The sequence below is a fragment of the Rhinolophus ferrumequinum genome, chromosome 12 (genome assembly GCF_004115265.2).
Source record: "Rhinolophus ferrumequinum isolate MPI-CBG mRhiFer1 chromosome 12, mRhiFer1_v1.p, whole genome shotgun sequence".
Classification (NCBI taxonomy): Eukaryota; Metazoa; Chordata; class Mammalia; order Chiroptera; family Rhinolophidae; genus Rhinolophus; species Rhinolophus ferrumequinum.
The window spans coordinates 18,640,412-18,662,929 of NC_046295.1; the positions used below are offsets into that span (position 1 = coordinate 18,640,412).

A 22,518-nucleotide genomic window follows, 5' to 3' on the forward strand; every position below is an offset into this window, starting at 1 on the left:
GGTTAATGTCTGCTTTGTATTACAAAATTAATGAATAAGTTGCACATTCATCTTTTCATTTGAGTCTCTCAGCTTGAAGAGAGGATGAATAACTGAATAGGCAGAAAAGCCAGCACTAGAGAACTCAGAGGACGTGACCCTCAGGACAGTGGCCTTTCTTATGTCCCATGGCCAAAGACTACTCATCCACAGAGAGGGTGAATGACTGGCCATGGGTCACACAACAAGTCACGTCTTGCTCCCAGATCTGTACTTTTCTCCAGAAACACACGAGGGGTGAAGCAATCAGACAACATGTGTATATACAGAGGGGCTACTAAGAGATGTGCCCAGATTAGGTGGGGCACATCACAGGATGGATCCCTCACACTAGCTCTGCTTCTAGCTGTTTCCTTTTCTCTTTATCTAACTTTTGCCCACATTGACGATTTGACAGTTTTTTGGGTTTTTTTTTAAGTTTAAACACTGTGTCAACGTAAGTGTCATCCAAGTGTCCTATACCAAGTGGAAATCTTTAAAGAAGGTGCCATGAAGTAAACTTTATTGGTCAAAATATATGCACATTACAAATACGTACTGCCAATTGTCCACGAATAAAAATGGCTATATTAATCTACATTATTCAAGAGTGTATAAGTTTATAGAGATGTTCCCACACATTGACCAACACAGGATATTATCATTTTTAGCTTTTCCCCATCTTATAGGCAACCAATAACATTTAGCAGCAACCATTAGTTCTGCTTTTCCTAATTGGTGGTAGTTATCAGTCACAGTCCAGTCAGGAAAACAGAAAGTGTATTGCGGCCTTCTAGTTCCTCTCCTGTAACAGGTATAAAAGAAGTCAAAATGCAAAAAATAATCTGCTGACAAAGGAGAAATGTAATGGAATGAGGTGGAGCTCCAGCATCACGAAGCAGAGTTGAGAAGGACAGATTTGAAGGTGAGACTTAACTTCAAAACCAGCACACTAGTCTAATTGAGAGCTTTTCCCATATTTATTAGAAATTCATACTTTTTTCTGTGAATTTACTATCCACGAACAATGTACCTACGGCTTGTGTATCATCTTTTTCCTATTTAACAAAATCTGTTGTTCATTTTTTAATACAAACTGTTTTATGCAAGTAGTACATAGACACACACACACACACACACACACACACACACACACACGGTGTCAGGTCTTCAGTTAGATCCCAGATCCCATACTCACACTGAGTCCCTCCCCTCTCTCTGTCCTGCCCAGTCTGAGTTTCACTTGTGACATTTAAATTTGTGGTTTTCCTGTGTTCAGTGCCTACAATTCTTTCCAAATTTAAATCTATAGACTTGGTCCTGATTTAATCTAGTTTCCAGGGCTTTAGAAATAACTTTAATGCTGATGTATTCCAAAGATAAATTCTGGAATCATATATCCAATTGCCTACTTAATGGTTGGTATCTAACAAGCATCTCAAATTTAGGTTATTCATAAGTGAAATCTGCTTAAAAACACACACACACACAAAAACACAAAAAACAAATAACCCTATCATATTGTTTCCCATTCAGTTAATGGCAACTCCATATTTCTAGGTTCTCCGGTTAAAAAACATGAAATCATTCTCACCTCCTCTCTTTCTTTCTCATCATACACCCATCTGAGTATAATTGAGGTTTTTCATCACTGAGGGTTTTCATCCCGGAGCATGGTAAAGCATCTGAGCACAACACTTCTAAAATCTACGTAATTATATTAATATCTATGGTGTAAGTATCCTTCAATTACTCGATCAATTCTACTTGATTATGAACTATGAATTATTAACATGCCTTCTGAATTATTTTACTGGTAATTTACTTGTTATACACCCAGGATTTTTTATAATCTGAGTATCTTTTTTTTAAAATTAGTTTCAGGTGTACAAAACAATGTAATAATTACACATTTACACAAAATGATAACTGCTCTGGGGGGGCCATTACTACTACCCCTCTGACATCGTATATAGCTGTTACAATTCCAATGACTCTATTCCTTATGCTGCACTCCACATCCTGTGACTATATACATCATAAATTATAGTTGACATTCAATGTTATATAACTTGAGCTTCAGGTGTACTCTGCAGTGGTCAGGCACCTACACTGTCCATGAAGTGGTCTCCTAATAAGACAAGTGCCCATCTGACATCCTACCATATCTTTACAATGAATTTCTTTTCTTATTTAAACCTCTCAAAATGAATCAGATTTCATTATTCTCACAAAAGAAGGTGGATGACTTTTCACTTTTTTCCATGACATGTTAAAAATATTTTTAACATATTTGCTGGTGTTTTCTGATAAATTTCCTACTTTACCGCTTCTTTAAAGTACTTCCCTAGAGAATTTGTCTGTTAATTGTAAAATTACATGCTGAAAGTGACCCTAGGAAAGAGCAGGAATGCCCATAATTGTTATGAAAACACTTTTTCTAAACACCTTTTCAGCTTATCTATGTAAATCTTACCTTTAAATCCAGTCTATGCTCCTCTGTTTCCTTGTCTATCAAGACACTTATATAGATGACACTCAAATATTTTGCAGATCAAACATAATAAATGAGATGTCAAAGTATAGTTATAACCCCAAACCTTGATAATTGAGGAATTATCCAAAAAATTATCCAAAAAAATCTGGAATATGTCAAAGCTTATCATCTGTAGCCAGCACAGCACTTGTTCACCACCATGGACTGAGCTTTGGCTGAGATTTGAGCATCAGGTTAATTACTGAAAATAAGATGTGCTCCCTGTCCTCAGAAGTATGGTATTCTAGGAGAGATTTTAAAAAATCAGTATGTCAAACTACTGCACAGAAAATATTGTTATTGAGGTATATCCAAGTTCCTACAATAATGAGTCAGGGTTCATTTAATGACAAAAATCCCACCGAAGGTTTATATATTTAATATATTCCAACTTTATTCCAATTATTTCCTATGGTCTGTACTTTTCCAGGGCAAGGTGTTGCCCTTTACTTTTATCTGCCCCCCGCCCCCACTCTCTCAGGGCCTTATAACAGAGCCACTCAAATGCTTGTGATTAATGGACCCCCCAGAGCAGTAGCACTTCCACATTTCTTATACCCACCCCGTAACCTGAACAGTGTTAGGGTTATTGTAGCTCCTCAGGGTTGTTAATAAAAGTGATAAATGTAATAAGCTTAATACTGTTGTGCCAGGAAAACTGTTTGAAAACGACTGTCTTGCTGCATTTTCTCTCATGGGTTACTCATGTCTTCTCAGGTGGCCTGTAAACTTGCTAACCAGGCATCTGCTTAGTCTTTCCCTCAGCTGGCTCTATGATTAGGGCAATTGTTTTCATCAGCTTTAAAATAGGGATAATTAGAATACTATATTCTATGCAAGATACCATCTCATGTCATGGTCTCTATAACAACTCAAAGTTATCATAATTTATTAAATTATATAAAGCATTAGAGACATATTAAATATAGTTATGGTCGTTGCTACCGTGACAGGTGTATACAAAGGTGTAAAAGCCACTATTTCATGCCATCCGAAAAGGTGATTAAGGCATAGTTGTGCCTTGCTCAGCTCATAATTTTATTATGCAAAAATTCTACCTCTGAATTAAAATAGGATCATCCTTTTTAGTATTGTACAAAGGGTATTCACAAATTTTTAATTCAACCAGCGAGTGAAATATTCTCATGTCCATACTAAACAATGCTTTAAAAACACCCGAGGATATCCAGTAGGCATCAAAATAAAATGCTAACAGTGCATTTGGCACATATTTATTAATGATATATTAAGTGCAGACCTACATTACGCTGAAATGGAAAGTATCTTGATGCAAACAGATCATGAAGTTTTATGTAACTTATCCATATAGGATGACATTTTGAAAAAGTTGATAAAACTTTCCAATGAAAAACCAGGACTACGAGTGTATACCGGGAGTGCCAAAAAAATGTATACACATTTGAGAAGGAAAAAACTGTATTAAAATTGTAATACAATGAATAATGCTAGCATTCATTTGATTAATGCCATCTTTTGAGCGAATGTCATACTACACATTGCTACTGTAACTCAGTTCAACTTCAAAAGTAATACATAGATAACCTCTCTTAAAATGTGTACCTTTTATTGGCACCCACAGTATTATTACAAATTTTAACACAGCTTTTTTGTTTATTAAAATGTGTATACATTTTTTTGGCACCCTCTGTATAAAGCTAAATGCTTAGTAGAAGACGCTTACTTAAAACAAATGAGGGGAAAAAAGATTTTTTTTAGTTGAAATTAACTATTTAAAATAGTTACTGGGTCATCAGATATTGTCATATATGGCAATTCTCTTGACTGAAAATGAGATAAGCAGAGAAGTAATTTTGAAAATATTACTGATAAGCTTACTTCCATTAAAGCCAGGAAACTTATAATGAAGTTTGGTTTTGGCATAAACAAATCATTTAAACTTAATGTGAGTTCTATTATTTACTTTTAAATATTAAAACATTTTTTGATAACTAAACTTGAGGGAGAAATTAACCATTAAATTTGAATGAAATCATATATATTTATCATATGTATATATCCTAATATGTATATATATCCATATATATCCTAATATGTATATATATATGGATATATATATGGATATGTATATCCTAATGTATACATATAGGCACACATTTTTCCTTTCCCTGGGGCTTCTTTAAATCTCAGCCTTTTCCCCTAAAATCATTCCACTGGAGGGTCCTAATATTTCTTAGTTTCTCGTCCATATTGTATAATAGATGTATTTACCCTTCCCTTGAATTCTTGTCTTGCTTTCCAGAAATAATCCTGAATCCGAATACTTACCACTGCACGCTCTGATTTCCAGCCGGCGATCCCTGAATGAATGGGCACTTTTGTAAACCGGTCTGGCTAAAATATTCTCCGATAAAGGAGAGAATCCCGGCAGGGGCAGGTCCAGAAAACGAAAGTCTCCGTGCAAAGCCCGGCAGAGCTGCCCCGCCGCAGTCAGGCCCCAAAAGGAAGAGTTTACTCGCAGTTCCCGCGGCCCCGGGGCTCCTCGCCCGGGCCGGGGTTCCAGCGGACAGCTAAGCCCAAGTTGCCCGGGTGGATGCGGCGCCAGAGTCCGTCGCGCTGGACCGGGAGGCTGGTCCCTCTGGGTCGGCGGCGTCGGTTGGTCCGTTACGGCGAGTTCTGGCGCCCCCTTCCGGCCGTTTGGGGCGCAGCGAAGGGAGCTTTGCGCGCGCCGCTGAGCGGTGTCTGCGCGCTCAGTTTCACTGAGGTCTGGGTGAAGGGCTGAATTTCTGAATTCCTGGGTCTGTTTGCTGAGGCCAGTGGTGACCATCTGCTCCATCCCTCACATTTTGCCCGTTTTGTATATGCTGTCTTATATTTTTCCAATCATTTCCATATTCATCTACGTTGGTAGCATATGTATTTTTTCTTTTTAATCAACAAGAGCCACTAGCTCAGTGTTTTCTGCACAGGAATAACGGAAATGTTTGTCATTCAGTCACTCTCTGGTGAAAGGACCATGACTCTCACGGGTCTTGTTTTCCACGCATCTTATAAATTTATGGTGAGAATTAACTGAGCAACCTATGTGAACCATCTGGAGGCCTATTAAATATAGTTATTTTTATAATTCTTATTAGAATTAATTTTGTTGATCACATTTTAGGCTCTCAGAAATAATTGCCACTGGGTAATTTCATTTTGTGTATTGTATAATCAAAATACTGGAGGACAGACGTGACTTTGGATTCCCCCGGGAGGAGTTTGGTGGCAACCAGTTGCAGAAGGCTCAAGCCATCTCTGTCATCCATGAGATGACCCAGCAGACCTTCGACCTCTTCAGAATGGAGGGAGGGATCCTTTGCTGCTTGGGACAAGACCCTCCTAGTCAAATTCTGTGCTGGGCTTTATCAGCAGCTGAATGACCTGGAAGCCTGACGCATGAGGTGGGGGTGGAAGGGACGCCCCTGGTGAATGAGGACTCCGTTCTGGCCGTGAGGAAATACTTCCAGAGAATCACCCTCTATCTGCCTGGGACATTGTCAGAGCAGAAATCATGAGGTCCTTTTCTTTACCAACGAACTTGTAGGAAAGATTAAGGAATGAGGAATGACACCTGGTTCAACATGGAGATGATTCTCATTGACTAATAATGTCACATTTCCTGGTGTTTGTCATGTCAAAGACTGTCTTTTGTCTTGTTTCTGCTGTATCGGACATAAGTGTAATCAATTTGTCAAAAGTTTTCAGGAGTATTATGTAACATCATGTTCAACTTTACAGGCACTTGTCACTTATAGATGCCCGTGCTGATGGATCTGTTTATCTATTTTAATATTTATTTATTTATTTATAAAATTTTGTATATAGTATCTCATACGTGCACGGTTAACATTGTGGTGATGCAATAAAATATGTTCTTTGTATTTAGTTCTTTATATTTGTGATATTTTTTATTAAAATTTTATCATAGTAAACTTCTTGTATCAGTTTATTTTAAAAAGAAACACCAAGCCTCATTGTGCAATTTGGTTTAAAGAATGGATCGCACAATTCATTTACATATCATATTACATTCAAATTTTGGGTAACTATTGATGTTCTCTAAGCCAGGCTGTGTGTTGCCCTCACGATACAGAGGTGAACATAATGAATAAGGTTCCTGTTCTCTTGTATCTTTGATTTTTGTGGGGGAAGAACCTAAAAGAAATGATCAAAATTAATATAAGTTATGGTATCGAGAAGAAGGAAAAACAAATGAATTCTCTCACCAGCAGGTAGAGTGAAGAATGCCAGGAAATAAAAATAAAAGCAGTAGATATTCTGTACAGTTGACTGGTAGACATCTAAGTGCAAGTATCCATTGTTAGTTGGATATGTGAGTTTGCAATTTACATGGAATGCTACGACTAGAGGTTCAAATGCGGCAAGGGAAAGCCAGAAATGTAGGTGGTCATGTGGGGAGACAGTGCAGAGTGAGAAAAAGACTTCACCCTGATTCTGAGGCCCTTCAATGGGAAGGGAGAGAAGAGCTCCAAAAGAAACTGAGGGAGATTGGCCATACATTTGAAGGAAAACAAGAGGGAAAGATGGTAAGAGTGTATTTAAGAAAATAAATGTGCTTAGATGAAAATCAGTGGATTCATGAAAGATGTGGATTGAAACTGCCCACTACATCTGAAAAATAAATGGCATTGGTGACCATATTAAAGTAGATGGAAGTGTAAATAAGAGAAGTCAGTGACTCTGAAGTGGAGAAGGAAATATTGTGGGATCTGGAAAAGAATGGGGGTTAGTTTTTCTGTGAATAGTTTTCCCTTTTATGCAGTATATTTCTTTTTCTGGATGATTTCATGTAATCAATGTACTAGTAATTCATATTATTTTGTTTAATATTGTTTTTATTTAAACGTGAGTTATTTAATTACCTACAATGATAATTTACCATGTCTCGGTAATACTACTTTGTAAATAAGTTAGCTGCTCAGTTTTTGTGAACTTGTTAGGCAGGAATAGATAACTAACTCAATTTTTCATCAAAATAGCTAATTACTACTGATACTATAATGAACCCTGCAATCATTGGCTTTATTAATTAAGTTGCTTAACTTACATCATTGTGACATTGGTTTACTACAGCAGCTTTATAACACATCTGATTTCCTGGTAGAGCTAGACATGATAAGGATTTTTTAATATGATCTTTGGTAATTTTTCCTAATTTTATGAATATCACAGTTGCATGTGAATCCCAAAATAACCAAACTATCAAGGACATAAACTAATAGACTTTCTTAAAAAATGAAAGTTGGGGCTCAAGATGGAGAGAAGAGAGGGTCTTGGGCAGAGTTGCCTGATCCCCCAGGTCTGACCGCCCACCCACCGCCGCCGCTGCGCTGCGGACTTCCTGGATTCTCCAGGGGTTCGGCTATGTGTGCCTGGTGAACAGGCACCTTGGGGAGCCCAGGACCTGAGACTTAGGAGGGAATGGTGGCTCGGTTTTGAGTGACTTGGGGAGAGTGAAGAAACCCCAAAACGGAGGACTTCTGTACCAGGATCTATCGCACCAGTGGTCTGGACAACAGACCTGTGTTCGGAGAGACGTCGGCCAAGGATCCAATCACCAATTTAACTGTTAGCAGCTTAGCTTCCTTATTGATTCTAGTAACGCTGATCAGTGCTTTTGTTTTCCCTCAACTACCTCCAAAACTGTTGAATGTATTTTTTGCTGTCTGCATCTCTTTGAGTAGTATTACTGTCTGCACACTTACGTACTGGAATCGACAAGGAGACTTAGAACCGAAATTTAGAAATCTAACTTACTGTATTTTATTTTCTATCATCATGTTATGTATATGTGCGAACCTGTACTTCCATGATGTGGGAAAGTGAGACTGCCAAAGAGAAAATACTTACCAGGTCTCTTCAGAGCTATAAGGACTGTGAATAAGAGCTGGGTAAAGTCTGCTGAAGAATCTCCTGCACAAATCTGACACATGATTTTCATGTTACTTGTAAATCTAAATTTCCTCTTGCAGGGGATATATATTATAGATCACTTTGCTTTTTCTTTAAGGAGCTGATGTTGCACTTAAACATTCCAGCCCTCAGACAGCACAAGTAATTTTCACTTTTGAAATTAAAAATTTTTATAATGTAACTGCATGGCCAAAGGCTATGTAACAAATAATCTTACATTTTAAGACAAATATTCTTTTATTTCTGTTAAACTGACTATACAGTTGGTTCCCTAGGCAACCAACTTTTGCTTATAACTACAATTTAATATCACGTTAACAAAACACAGACAGTGAAAAGACAACTTTGATTGTGAAGGTCTAATTACAATAATAAATAAAATAATTTATACAAGGTTAAAAAAAAAAGAAAGTTGGAAAGTGAACCACACAATCTCTTTCTCAGTACTTAAAAAAAAATGGTCAAAATCAGCTGGAAATATAAAATGGAGCAAGAGAGAGTTGAATATACTTCAGGAATATAAAAGATTTATCAATTATAGCAGAAATCCAGAATACAAAATTTACAAAATCACCTTTACTCACAATAAAGAAATTTCCATTGAAATTCCATTCTGCCTGCATATATGTGTAACCTTGAGTAACCCACTTTGTCTTTAATAAGCCTCAGTTTTGCCATAAGTAAAATTAGTTCAAAACATTTGTATGTTTTTGTGAATATTACATGCACTCCTGCATTTTACGGCACTCATTTAGCATCCCATCTTCCGTTGAGAAAGAACTTAAAGGATAGTAGATATTTTCCTTTTTTTTGTTTTGTTTTGTTTTGTTTTTCCCAGACAGCTATATATAAGAATATAAATGCTGTCTCTTTCCATAAAATTCTTAGGACCTGTATCCTACCTTTCAGTAACTGACCTGCAAAGGAGGCAGCCGAAAAAAACAGAATTCTGTCATGAATTCTGGAGAAGGCTGGAAAATGATCATTCCTCATTTTAAAGAATTGTCTTATTTTTACAGTGATGAAATGGTGGCTTGTACTCATATCTGAGAGAGCGAAATAAATATCTAGCTAAAGGGCAGAGCAGCAGGATAGTTAATGGTTCCAGCATCTGGCACATTCCAGGATATGCTCCCATAGCACAACACTTTCCTTCCTCTCCAGGGTAGAAAGCCCCACAACCCTTTGTCATTCAATCTTTACCTCTCAGCCCATTCACACGATTGCTTTCTGTTCCCTTGTGGTTTCAGCTTAAAGCGTTCCCTAAAGAGCAGAACATTACAAGTAAAAAGCAAAAGTGCATCACATTTTGAGGTTTTGCAGAAACATCTGCATGAGAGGCTTTCCTTAATGTGTTGAGTATGATGTAATAGTAGCTGTAGCTAGAAGAAAATAGAAAGTGGATCCAGCCTGTGGGTGGGCAAAGGAAACTCCTCTCAGGAGAAACAGCTCCCTGGTGACCCAGTGGAACAAGTGCAGATACCCAGACTGGGGGGCAGGCTTCTGATCTAGGCAGATCCTACCACTTTCTGGGGATGTCCCTTCATGCTGTCATGAGCCTGCCTGTTGCCTTCCCCTGTGTCTATTACAAAGAGAAAGAGTGTGAGTCTCTGGTTCCAGGCTGGCTGGACTGTTTGGACCGGGCAGTTAAAGGGACAGAGAAAGGTGTGTTCCCTGCCTACAACCTACTGTGCAGAGCAGAGCTTCCCTGTGAATCACCCCTTCCACACACTACAGGACCCTGGGGGCAGGTAGAGCTGCCAATCCAGGAATGGAACTCAGTGCTAATCAGGAAAATCTCTTGAAACACTGATTAAACAACTCTCCGTAGTACTATATTAGTTTCACAGATTTATTCCTAATTTCAGACTTCAAATATTATTAAACAGTGAAATGTCTCATTGTCACCTTGAATAATGATCTTGACATCTCTTTTGATTAGTAGTAAAATCTCTGTATAGGTAGCAAAATGGAGAAGGCCTGATCTGATATAAGCTAAAGATTGTGAATGCATAGTGTCATTGTTACGTGAGAGCTAGTGACATTTTATTTATTCAAATATATCAATTTTGGTATAAGTTGAGAGGAATTTCTATCATCAGCACATTATCTTCCCTGAGGTATTTCACCAGGAAGTATGTGTGATTGCTAAGGTAGCAGGGAGCTCCTGCGACTGTGGAGGGGTCAGCATCTTTTCCTGAGGTAACACGCTCAACATTTGGATTTGCTGCTCTCAAACTTGTGGTTGGCCAGGGCCTTAGTTAAATCTTAATAGATTTTTATCCTCCCCTCTGGAGGATGGGAGGATGGAAAATTTTAGGAGATGCACAATGCTTGGGAACACTTGGCTTCCCAGAGTATTTCTCAGGGTTTTCCAGAAAGAGGACCAACAGGTTGGATACCCTAGGAAGACTTGCATTTCCAGACCAAAGTTTGTTAGCAGAATTCCTTCTTATCCTGGGAGATTAGCCTTTTTTATTAAGACCTTCAACTGATTGGATGGGGGCCACCCACAGTATTATGGAGAATCTGCTTTCCCCAAAGTCTACTAATGTAAATGTTAAATACCTATAATCTCATGTTAAGCACGCCTTCACAGAAACATCTAGAATAATGTTTAAACAAATATATGGGAATCGTGGCCTAGCTAAATTGACACCTAAAATTAACTATCACATGGCTCCTCCATAATTGATATCCTAACACTTTTCAAATATTATTCCTTTTTCGTTCTTTGATGGCCACTTACGTATTTTATATATTTTACTTAGTACTCCTTATTTTGTTGGTTTGTGCATGAGGAAATCCTGAGATCAGGCTCCATTCAGTGACCTTGTCAGGGAAGTCTCTGTAGTCATGTCCTGTTTTGTATGAAGAAGTTAGCAATTTGTATATATTTAAAAGGATGACCATTTCTTTTGTAAGTTAGCTATTCTCATGAGCTACAATGGTACCCCCTGGCTTTCTCTCTTTTTAAAAATCTAAACTTCCTGTCAATTTTCCATTTCATCAAGATTTTATTCTTGCCTATGGAATGAGATGAGATTTGACATTGATTTCTTAGATTGCCAACTAATCATCCTGGAAATATTTATTGAAAACTTCTTTCCACAACATTAATATCAGTATCATATATATCATAAATCTTAAATGTAATTAATGTAGTTAATACAATTTTAGAGATTATGTGCTTTAACAATTTGTTTACCTAATTTGTCCCTTTATCACACTGTTTTTAGTATTACTACTATTATCTCACTTTGTTTTCTAGACCAGGTAGTTATGCTGAGAATTCTTCTGTTCTTTAGTATTATTTGTATTCTTCCTGATTAAATTGGATCAAGGAATTTCTCTTCCACAATATCTAAAGCAAAGAATAAGTGAAAATCAGCCAAACAAAACAAAAACAATAGTAGGCACCGATAAAAGACAATGGACTCTAATTTGTGGATCAAAGCATATTTCAAACTTAATGGAATTCTAAAATATGAAACCTTTCCACTGCCAGAAATATGCAGTATAGGATTCTGTATTGAATCATGATTCTGCCAGCAATTATGTGGGATCCTGGGGAATTTACAACTTCTTCAAGCATCAGTTTTCTCAAATGTAAAATAAGGTGGAGATATTCCTAGAGTTATTGTGAGTATTAAATGAGCTAAAACATCTTCAAACACATTTACAGAGTTACGGCTAAAATATGGTAACTATTTCTTATTTTTCAAATATATATATATATATATATATATATATATATATATATATATATATATATATATATCAGAATAGTGAACTCTCCAATGTCTCAGTAACTACCTGCAAAAATTGACAGTCTGAAAAAAGGAATTCTGGGAAGTGTTGTGAAGACTAAAGTATAGTCACTACTCACATCAAAGTAAGCATGTACAGTAAGGAAATAACGACTTGCATAAATGGGTGGAAGAGAAGTTAGTCTGTAAGCAGGAATGAATCTCCTATGGTACGAGTAATAATACGTGGCACTCTTCTGTCTTCTTTCCTTGCTTTTCTGAAGTCCCTTGCCCTGTTCCCATATCAGAATCACTTCCTTTTTCTCCAATGTAGAAATTCCCAGCGTGCTCTCCTCACTTACTCCTTCTTCAGCTGCACTGCCCACCCATACAGCTGTTGCCTCCCCCTTTGTGGTTTCTCGTCATTCATTTCCCTTTAGAGTATAAAGCCACCAATTAAAAGCAAAAGTTGAATGAGAGTCTAGGTGTTTCAGAACAACTGCTATATAACGGACTAGTTTTCTCCTTCGGATGAATATTTTTGGAACTGTGAATGTCCCTGTTACCATGATGTAATGGTAGCTGTAGCTAAAAGGAACTAGAAAGTCCGGTGGATTTTACCCTGGGGATGATTAAAGCATTTACAGGGGAAGATCGCCACCTATTGGCCAAGAGGGACAACGACAATCACCAAAGGCTGCAGACCGCAGGCTTCTTTCTGTTCCTGCAAGAGTCTGATCCTCACCTACTTCTTCAGAGCTACAAAGAGGCTCTGTCCTGGAAAGATCCCACCCCAATATTTGACTAAGCCCACTTCCTTAGCTGTTGTATCTTGGAGAGGGAGAATCCCCCAGCTGCAGGCAGGGCCCGTCCGCCCTCTTTGGACAATGGGCAGCTACCTGCACAGAAATGGTCAGAACATGTTTCTCGCCTCCAGGCTTCAGCTGGCAGCGCCTCCTGAATCATCACTCCTTTGCTGTCCTTTCAGGCCACTTGGCACTAAGAGCCTGCCAGTGTGGGTGTGCCGAAGAGAGGAAATTGAGAAATATCTCCTTTTGGAAGGGGTATGATCACTTCCTTAAAAGTAAGTTGGCAGTTTTTCAAATTCATTCCCACTATCAGATCACGTCGCTTGACTTTATTATAATCAGGAGAAAATTCTCATTGTCACTTTGAGTAGTGACTCCACTTGCTTCCCTTCCACCTTGACTCAGTAGTAAGAGAGCACAACTTAAAGAAAGGAGTGTCAGAGAGTATAACTGTTGCCAACGACAGCCCGCGGAGTACCCATTTGGGAGGAATGGAAAAGTATTAAGGGTATCCAGACTGTGAATGAACAAGTTCATCAGGAAGTGGGTATGAATTGCTCAGGCAGCAGGGGTCTCTCAAATCTTTGCTTCAGTTTACAGACTCAATCTCTAGGTTGCTCCTCTCCAACTGACGGGTTAAAGGGCTCTAATTCACATGTTTAAACGATGTTTGTCCTTGCTTTTCTTTATTCCGCCACCTTTGTTATTGATCCTGCAGGAGCAGGACTATAAGACATTGTTTGGATTCACCTGGCTCTGGCTTTTGTGATTGCCTTACACCTTTCAAATGTTCAGCTTATGATTCCTTCCACTCTTTGGTTGCTGATTATTTTTCTTTTCCTGAAACTTTTACCCTTTTTTGTTGCTTTTCTTTGTATTTTAGGGGTGTAAAATTTATGATTGGTGTCATACTGTCACTGTGCCGTGAAAATCTCTATAGCCCCGTCCTGTTTCACATCCCAGAGTTACTAAATATTTGAAAGTGCTGCAGGACCAAGCTGCAGGGCTGGAGGGCTGGGGAAGGGGGAGTGGGCGCTGCGCAGCCCGCACGCCAGGTACGGGTCGAGAAGCTGAGCGGGTCTTTACACCCCCAGGCAAGAGAAGGGACGCCCAGTGCCAAGGATGGGGTGTGAGGGATCACCGTGCAGCCCCAGCTGGAAGCCCTGGAGGTGTTCCAGCCTCCCAAGCAAGATTGTGAACACGGCCCCGCCTCCACCGTCCCTGCCAGCTGAGTCCCCGCGTGCAGCGGTCCAGGTCCCCTGACGTCAGTCCAGTCGCGCACAGAAACGCAGTACAGACAACGAGTCTGCCCACCCGTCTATTCCCAAGACTTGGAAGAATCCAGGCAAGCATTCGGGATTCTGGTAGGCACTTCCACCTCTGATTCCATCACGAGGACGCTGCGCAGGCCGCGGGACTCACATTTGCTCCCAAAACCACCGTGCACATGTGGAAACGTGAAGGAGTTGAAAGTCAGCAGCAGCTCCCGCTCGTGGAAGGAGAACAGAGATGTTTAAAGCGTGGACTGCAACAGGCAGGTCCTCAGGAGGAGGAACAGTCGAATGGAATGGACCGCACTGAGTCAGCTGTTTCTCCAGGTCATTCCAGTTCAGAGGGGAGAAGAGCACGGAGTTCTCCCACGGAGACATGGCCAATAGCAGTGTCCCCAGCACCCTTTGCTCTGATAGCACAGCAGCGTGCTGAGCATAGGAAGGGACGCGCGTTACTCCAGTGCCAGGTGCAAACTTCTGTTTCAGTTGACAGAAAAACCTACTCCCTTATAACTATTTAAAAGGATTTTTGTTTACTTTTCCTTAGAATGTAAAGTCAGACAGTTCAGTTGACTCATACACCACACCCGTTGACATACAAAAGGCACCAATTCTTTGGCATTTGAAGTGGAGCTGGAAATCTTTTATCACTTCACCTTCCCTGCTCTTCTGATTTCATGCCATGGCCTCTCCTTGGTTCACAAATCCCATGCCCATTTCTGTCATCATTTCTTTTAATAGACCCCTCTAGGCAAGTCATTATGTCAAATCTCCTTAAGGCTTTGACCTTGAATCTTGGGTACCTTCAGAAAAATTCATCCCTCCAGATTTAAATTTCTCTCCAAACAGATTCATAAGTGAGTGTAATTCAAACAGTGCTATTGAGAAGATTGAGTTAATCTCAAAGTTCTTAGAAGAGGGGCCAGTCCATAGTTAGCTTGCGATAACTTTCGGTGTTATCATTTAAAATACCATCATCATTATTGTTATCCAGATTAAGAGCTGAATCTTTTCTTAATTCCCTCTCTCTTAATTCTAGATTTCTCAAGTCAACCTTTAATTTCCTGAGTGAATTCCTTAGGCAGATAAAGTGCTCAGGCAAGAGTTCCTATCCACAATCCTGCCCGAGAGGATTAGTGTTCTAGCAACTGAAGTTCAGGGGGTCAGTCCCTTGAGAGTTGGTTGGTGTGATTCCACCTTTCTTGCCTCAGAGCTCATCACATGTGGACTCAATTGAAGAAAAATGAAATGGCTGGTCTTGCAACCCGAAGGCTGGTCATTGACCCGGGAGGTACCGTTCTGTGAGCCTCTGGCAGAAGCAGCCCTGTCCTGATTCTGTGTCATTCAACACTGGCTTCCCTCCTTCCCCTCTGCCATAGATCAGGTTCCAACTTAGCCATCCTGAATTTTGCTAACTTACACTTCGTCATTTTGTCACCCAAAAAGTCACTTCCCTTCTTGCACTTTTATGACATTCAGAATTGTATTTGTTTTATTTTTGCCCAGAGCAACAGTCAAGTTTTCCTTTCTGGGCAAGTTGAAATGAGAAACAAAAAAATCTGAAGTCTTGAACGTTATAGAGAAACACAGTAAAGCCCCGTTGCCCTTCTTTTACTTTCCTTTGTTTGTATTAACCACAGGCTGAAACAGAAATTATGCCAGGGGAGCGAGACAGACTACACCCTGTAAACCGCTATGCAAAAAAATAAGATATTAAGATTCTTGTTATTGTTGTCTTTTGAATTTAAAATGAAATAGCATGAATAAGTAAAGGAAAGAAAGCTTTGTCTCCTTGACATAATAGCCCAGGCTCATGCCCTCCTCACATGAGACAGAGAAGGATGAACAAAGAAGCCCAACTGAAATATGCAGACTGAATGAACAATTGAAGTTCACTAGTTTCTGTCCATAAGTTTCTACTGAGAGATGTCATCATCTGATCTCCTGGGTCCAGCTCACAAATTTTGAACATAATGAGTGTCCAATAATTGAAGTAAAAGAATCGAACACTAAAAGTTGTACTGAAATATAAAAATTATTTGCCACTAAAGGTGAAATGATTACAATTGGATAACTGTTTCTTCCACTTATTTAGAAAAAATAAACTTGGTATCAGCAGTGAGAGATGGTTTTACTCCTGATACCTGGGGACATAAGTCAGGAGGAGGTCACCAGAGAGAACGAGGGTCCTCAGCATATCCAGGGGGTACGGCCAGGATACTAGAAAATTCGTTATTTTGCCAACAAAGACACAATCTCTCCACAGCAGGGGAATCCTAAAATCCTCAAATGTGGTCAGCCTGCACTCAGGGAGTGAGTCGGGAGAGTTTGGTTTGGGGATACTCTGTCACTTCAGAGGGAAAGAGTTTCTAGAGGTGATACCTCCCTTGTGAGTGAGGTGCTGCTGGGAAAACAAAATTATCTTGGTATTAGAATCGCCAACCTACATGCACCAGAAAAGATCCAGAATTCCTGCTGCAAGTATTGGCACGACCTGAGGAGCCCTATAGACCTGTTACAAAATGGTGGAAAGAAAGGGCAATGTCTCTGTTAGTCGTGACCTTGTGGCCCCAGTGAAGCGTAACCACATAGACCTGCATGAATGTGTTCTAGCAGGAAGAGAAACATTCCAGAAACTTACTAATGATCACCAGCCTCGGCTGTGAAGAAAATGGTAAACAAATCCCAGTCCTGGGTGCTGAAGAGCTTATTTCCTATACACGATGTGGTAAGTACCTAACAAAATACGCAAATCCTCGGGGCTGAGGGAGCCTGTCTCTCTCTGTAAATAAAGGAAGGAGGTAAAAATGTTGCCCAGATTTAAGCCCATATTTTGTTTCTAACGCTGAGAAAGCAGTATTTATATATTAAAAATGTACATGAGTATGTGCATGTGATCGAGTAGTATATGCCTACATACAGTTCTGACTTTTGGACAAAAATGTTTCTCATTTGATTGATAAATATCCATTTTGATTGGTACATTTGAAGTTTACTGGGAAACTTAAATTTCCATTACAAAATTAATAGTGTTGACTGATATCTTAGACCACATGGAGAAGTCATGAATGAAAACAAAAAAGGCAAGTGAAAGTGCAGGAAAATGTTTAGAAAATGAAAATGATTGTGTTTCCTATTTAACGGCGATGCTTAGAAAGAATGTCATCAGAGGACCTAGAGGCCAATGTTCATCCGACGCTCAGCTGAGCCAGGCCAGCAGCAGCACCCACATTTCTCCATGGCCCTCATGCTCTTTCTCCTTTCGGCCCTGGTTGTGTTCAGCTATGGCCACGGTGGGTCTCTGGGCTGCAACCTGACTGTGAACCACGATTTGGTCAGCAGGGAGAACTTCTTGCTTCTGGATCAGATGAGGAGAATCTCCCCTTCCCTGTGTCTGGATGACAGAAAAGACTTCAGATTCCCCCAGCAGGCGGTGAATGGCAGCCAGGTCCAGAAGACCCAGGCCATCTCTGTCCTTTATGAGATGCTCGAGCAGACCTCCAGAGTCTTCCTCACAAAGGAGTCCTCTGCTACCTGGAACATGACCCTGCTGGACAAGCTCCTCACTGGACTTCATAGGCAGCTGGAAGACCTGGAATCCTGTTTGGTGCAGGAGGTGGGACAGGCAGAATCTGCCGCTGGGAAGGACCCTACACTGGCCGTGAAGAGGTACTTCTTGGGCATCCGTCTCTACCTGAAACAGAAGAAATACAGTGACTGTGCCTGGGAGGTTGTCAGAGGGGAAATCATGAGTTCCTTCTCTTCATCAACAAGCTTGCAAGAAGGGTTAAGAAAGAAGGATGGAGAGCTGGGCTCACCTTGAAATGATTCTCACCGATGACTGTGCCACATCATACATGCACATGTGTTTGGTCCTTTCAAAGGGCTCTTTCTGCTTCAGTCACAGAATTGATTGAATTTAATTCAGCAGTTCTTTTGTCAGAGCATTAAGCAACAATATGTTAAAAAATTCAGCTCCAGTGTCATCGGTCCCTAAGAGGTGACTGTGTTATGCCTGTTTGTTATTTATTTATTTATTCCATTTCTTCTAGTATCTATCATATTTATATTTAAAATCACATGTAATTACATATACATGTTTACATTGTATTATAATTTAAAAGCCACATTTACTTTTCTATGTTATTAACTTTGTTATTTGTTTTATTTATTAAATTCTCATCAAAGAAAACTTCTTGAATTTATTTATTATGAAATCAAAATCCAAACCCTGGTTTTGTAAAAGATATTGAGGAATGAGTAGTAAAATTTATTTGCTCATTCACTGCATTCAGATTACATGTATAAGTTGAGTCTCTTAATGATATATTTTGTAATTGCAGTCAAGAGATACAGGCGAGCAGAGTAAATCCAGTTCCTGTTGTGTTGTAACTTTGTCTTACAGAAAGGGAGACATAATAACACCAGTAGTAATGATTCTTTTATTTCAATTATATTAAACACTGCAGAGAGAAGGAAAGGACAATGATGTTCTCACGCGAGAAGTTTAGTTACAAATGAGTCTGGAAAGGACAAATAATACAGATGCCCTTTCTAAGGTACCTGGGAGACATTTATATGCAGAAGTCTTATTGGCAGTTGGGAATATGGGTCTAGAAATGCCACGGGGACGTATTAATTTGGAATTCCTTACTGCATATCTGGTAATGAGGGCATCAGAATGCATGCGGTCACTTATCGAGTGGACAATGAGACGATGACCTAAACCTAGTCTTGCAGACCCTAAGCATTTAAGGGTTTGGCAGAAGAGAGTCTGCAAAGGACAGTGAGGTAGAGGGGCAGTGAAGCTAGAAGGATAAATAGGGAAGAGTGGGGTGACACGTTACTGAAGGGAAGGAGTGTGTTTACAAGACTGAGTGGTACTTGTAGGGCAGGTGCGGAAGAACTATCCCAGTGGGCCTGAAAACAGACACCGTTGGTGACCTCAGGATGATCTGCTTTAGTAGAATTAATGGGACGGAAACCAGGAGGGAGTAGGTTGACAAAGAAACACAAGAAAGAGAATTAGAGATACTGTGTATAGAAAATTAAGCTTGTTTCCTAAGCTTGTTTGCGAAGTGGAGTAGTGCAGTAGATGGTACCTGGAGGAGAATGTGGGTTAACATGCCGGTGCACATTTTCGTTCATGTTTTCTGAGAGTAATTTGCAAAGAATAGATGAATTGGCACAAAACATCTGAACATTTTCAATGTTTGACTTATTTGACTTAAATTATTGCCTTCGTAGGTATTTGATTTAATACATTGCTTATTTGGTTAAAAAGTAATTTATCATTGTTTTAATTAATATCCCTTCGTAGCGAATTCTTTTGATGGACACTTGCTTGTAATTTCACCTGCCTACAAAGAGCTGGACAGTTTCTTGTGCGTTTCTCCAAGCGCTCCTTAGGATGTAGGACCAGGTCTCTTCCTAGTCATATTCCTCTTCTGATTTTATATATATTGAGACCCCTTTCTTATTAATCCATTTTTACATTAAATTTGCTATTCCATTGGCAGTTTTAAAAATCTATGGTGTGAGATGATAATCTAAATTGCTTCCTGTTAGAGTGTCAAATTTCCTAGAATGTTATACTGATTGTTAATTCTTTCCTTATTAGCAACAGATACATCTTCACTCTAAATCTAACTAATTCTGATAATATAACTATTTTTGAGAGTGTTTGCTTTATTAAAACGATTACTAAACTTTAATCATTGTTATAGTTGTTTTACTACAGATACTTTTAAACTCATTTATAGGTGAGGTAGCTAAGAACTATTGGGTGAGGAAGAATTCCTTTTTAGTTTTAGTATTATTGCTTGCATTATGTCCTGTTTAACTTTAGAATTGTTCTCAGGTGAGAGCACTGGTTTCATGCAAATCATAAACACTGTGGAACCCCAAGTGGTTATTTAGTACAAAGAATGGGACATCTAATAAAAATGAATGAAACTGAATCAGACAATTTTTCTCCCAAAACCTAAGGTAAAGAACAATTTTTAAGTAATGTGCAGGAAACATCACATTAGCCAAAACAAAAAACAACCATGGAGCAAGGGGGAGTTTAGTGATTGTACAAATTCAAATTTTAAAAATGTTAAAAGCAAGCTATAAAAGGAGACTTAAGGTGTCACCCATACCTCACAATATAGGATTTGGCATTGACTTACCCATTGGGCCAGCTGGTATACACATATATGCATAATTTTACCTTTTGTTCATTTTGTTATATTGTTATATTTAATGTGATAACTTCTAGGTAGTTCTCTACTTTCACCTCGACCTGAAAATCTCTGTAGTCATGCCCTGTTTAATATCTAGAAGTTATTAACGTGTTGTATTAGAGAACGGAGAAGTGGGGCTGGCAAAGTAGAGCTGGGGGTGAATGAGCTGCTGCTGCTCTGAGCTGCTGGCCCGCCATGCTCAGGACCTGCCCAGGCTCTGGACTGTAGCTGCCTGCCACACATGTGGTCACCTGGGGAAGAGAATGAGGAGATAGGGTCATGGCTATGGTGACCATGAGCTTATGCAGGGGATCTCAGTGTAGTTTCACTGAGAGGCAGCTGATTTTGGGGGACTGCAGGAGCAGCCCGAACATGAGCAGTTTGTACATGGCCATGCCTGGACCCTCCCCACCTGCTATGCCCTCTGCTCAGGTCAAGGCACCCCTGTTCAGCCAGGCACGGAAGTGCAGTAAATAGAGGTAGCTGCAGCACCAACACTGCCCCCATGTGTATACCACACAAGCTGGTAGAGAATCCAGGAGCTTATTGTGCAGGTGTTTACGTGCTTTTAAGTTCTGATTCTACTAGGAGACAGCACCAGTCTCATGATGCTCTTTTGCTCAATAAACACAGTATCGCGAACTATGAAAAATTTGTGAGTGCCAGCAGCAGCTCAAGAATTTGAAATGTAAGAAACTCGGCAAATTCTAGTACATCAGGGCTCTTGATTGCAGATTAAATAGAAGATGTCAAGTTTGTTACATTTAAGTTACAAATGTGTTGATTGGCCTGCTGTTTTTATGGTTCTCTACCTCCAGGTACATTTTGAGGCAAGTTGCAGGTTGGCTGGCTATTGGAGAAGGCAATCAGAGACTGAGATGGGAAATTCTATAAAGACTGAAAATAAACACTTGATGTAACACCACATGTGTATGCCACCCAAGTTCAGTTTTTAGAAAACACTGATGGCCAGACTTAGAAAGAAACATCCTCAGGATGATAAAACTGGTTTGTAACAGGTATAAGGAAAGTGATGACCAAATTAATTGTGCTGTAAAATGTCTTTCATAAGGGCATGGAGGCTGTTATTACTGGAACAAATGGCAATTAGGGAGAAAAAATTTATTATTTATTTATTAAGACTGTCCTGAGGGAAAGGATGCTCAGATTCTTAGTAATCTCTCTGGTTCTAGTTGGTAGCAATATTCCCAGAATTGGTAAAAGCTCTGGAGTCAGAAAGTCTGGGTTCGATTTGAGGCCATGACCTTGGAAAAGTTATTTAATCTCTCTGTGGCTTCGTTTCCTTTCCGTTAAAATAAGTACAATGAAAGAAGCTAAATCAGCCTGTTTTGTTAACAGATGCAAAGATGGGAGAAATTGAGATTTAAAGACCATAAAGGAAGAGAACTATACATATTAACACATTAATTTTCAAAGTCTGTCCAGGAAAAATTCATAAGATGTAAATCACATGAGGTTAAAAGAACTTATAACATATAATACAGTATAAACATTTTCAACAGAGAAAAGAGCTCAAAAAAGTTTAATAATCCAATGAGAATCTGGGCAAAAGAATATAAAGTAATTTACAGAAGCAGGCATAATCGAGTAGATATTATACATGTGCCAAATAATCAGCCTCCCTTGTGATCACAGATTTTGCAAAGAAATGGAATTTCAAATGAAAAAGCTAGTAAACAACAACAAAAGGATTGCTTGGTAATAGTTGGGTAAGAGTGCACATTTGTACAGAGTTGGTAGAAGTGTAAAAATTTCAAACATTATTGGTGATTAGTTTAGCAACATCTATCAAAAATTCTAAACCATCATACCCAACAAATATAAGAGTAAGCGTCTATCTTACAGAAATACTAAATGAATCCCACTGAATAGTAATATCATACTTCCTCGTGTCTGTCCTTTCAAGGACTCTCATTTCTGCTATAATCATGA

At 39.3% G+C, this 22,518-nt stretch overlaps 2 protein-coding genes and 1 pseudogene across 2 annotated transcripts; all 3 read left to right on the forward strand.

Annotated features, from left to right (window-relative positions):
• The first annotated feature begins 5,513 nt into the window (after positions 1-5,513).
• Positions 5,514-6,143, forward strand: LOC117031498 (interferon alpha-5-like; annotated as a pseudogene).
• A 787-nt stretch (positions 6,144-6,930) lies between these two features.
• On the forward strand, positions 6,931-8,422 carry LOC117031499 (transmembrane protein 243-like). Its single transcript, XM_033122005.1, has 2 exons — positions 6,931-7,122; positions 8,072-8,422. Exons 1-2 carry the CDS (start codon positions 6,931-6,933, stop codon positions 8,420-8,422), a joined length of 543 nt encoding a protein of 180 aa, XP_032977896.1.
• Positions 8,423-17,576: 9,154 nt separating this feature from the next.
• Positions 17,577-18,161, forward strand: LOC117032235 (interferon omega-2-like). Its single transcript, XM_033123581.1, has one exon. It carries the CDS (start codon positions 17,577-17,579, stop codon positions 18,159-18,161), a length of 585 nt encoding a protein of 194 aa, XP_032979472.1.
• The last annotated feature ends 4,357 nt before the right edge of the window (positions 18,162-22,518 follow it).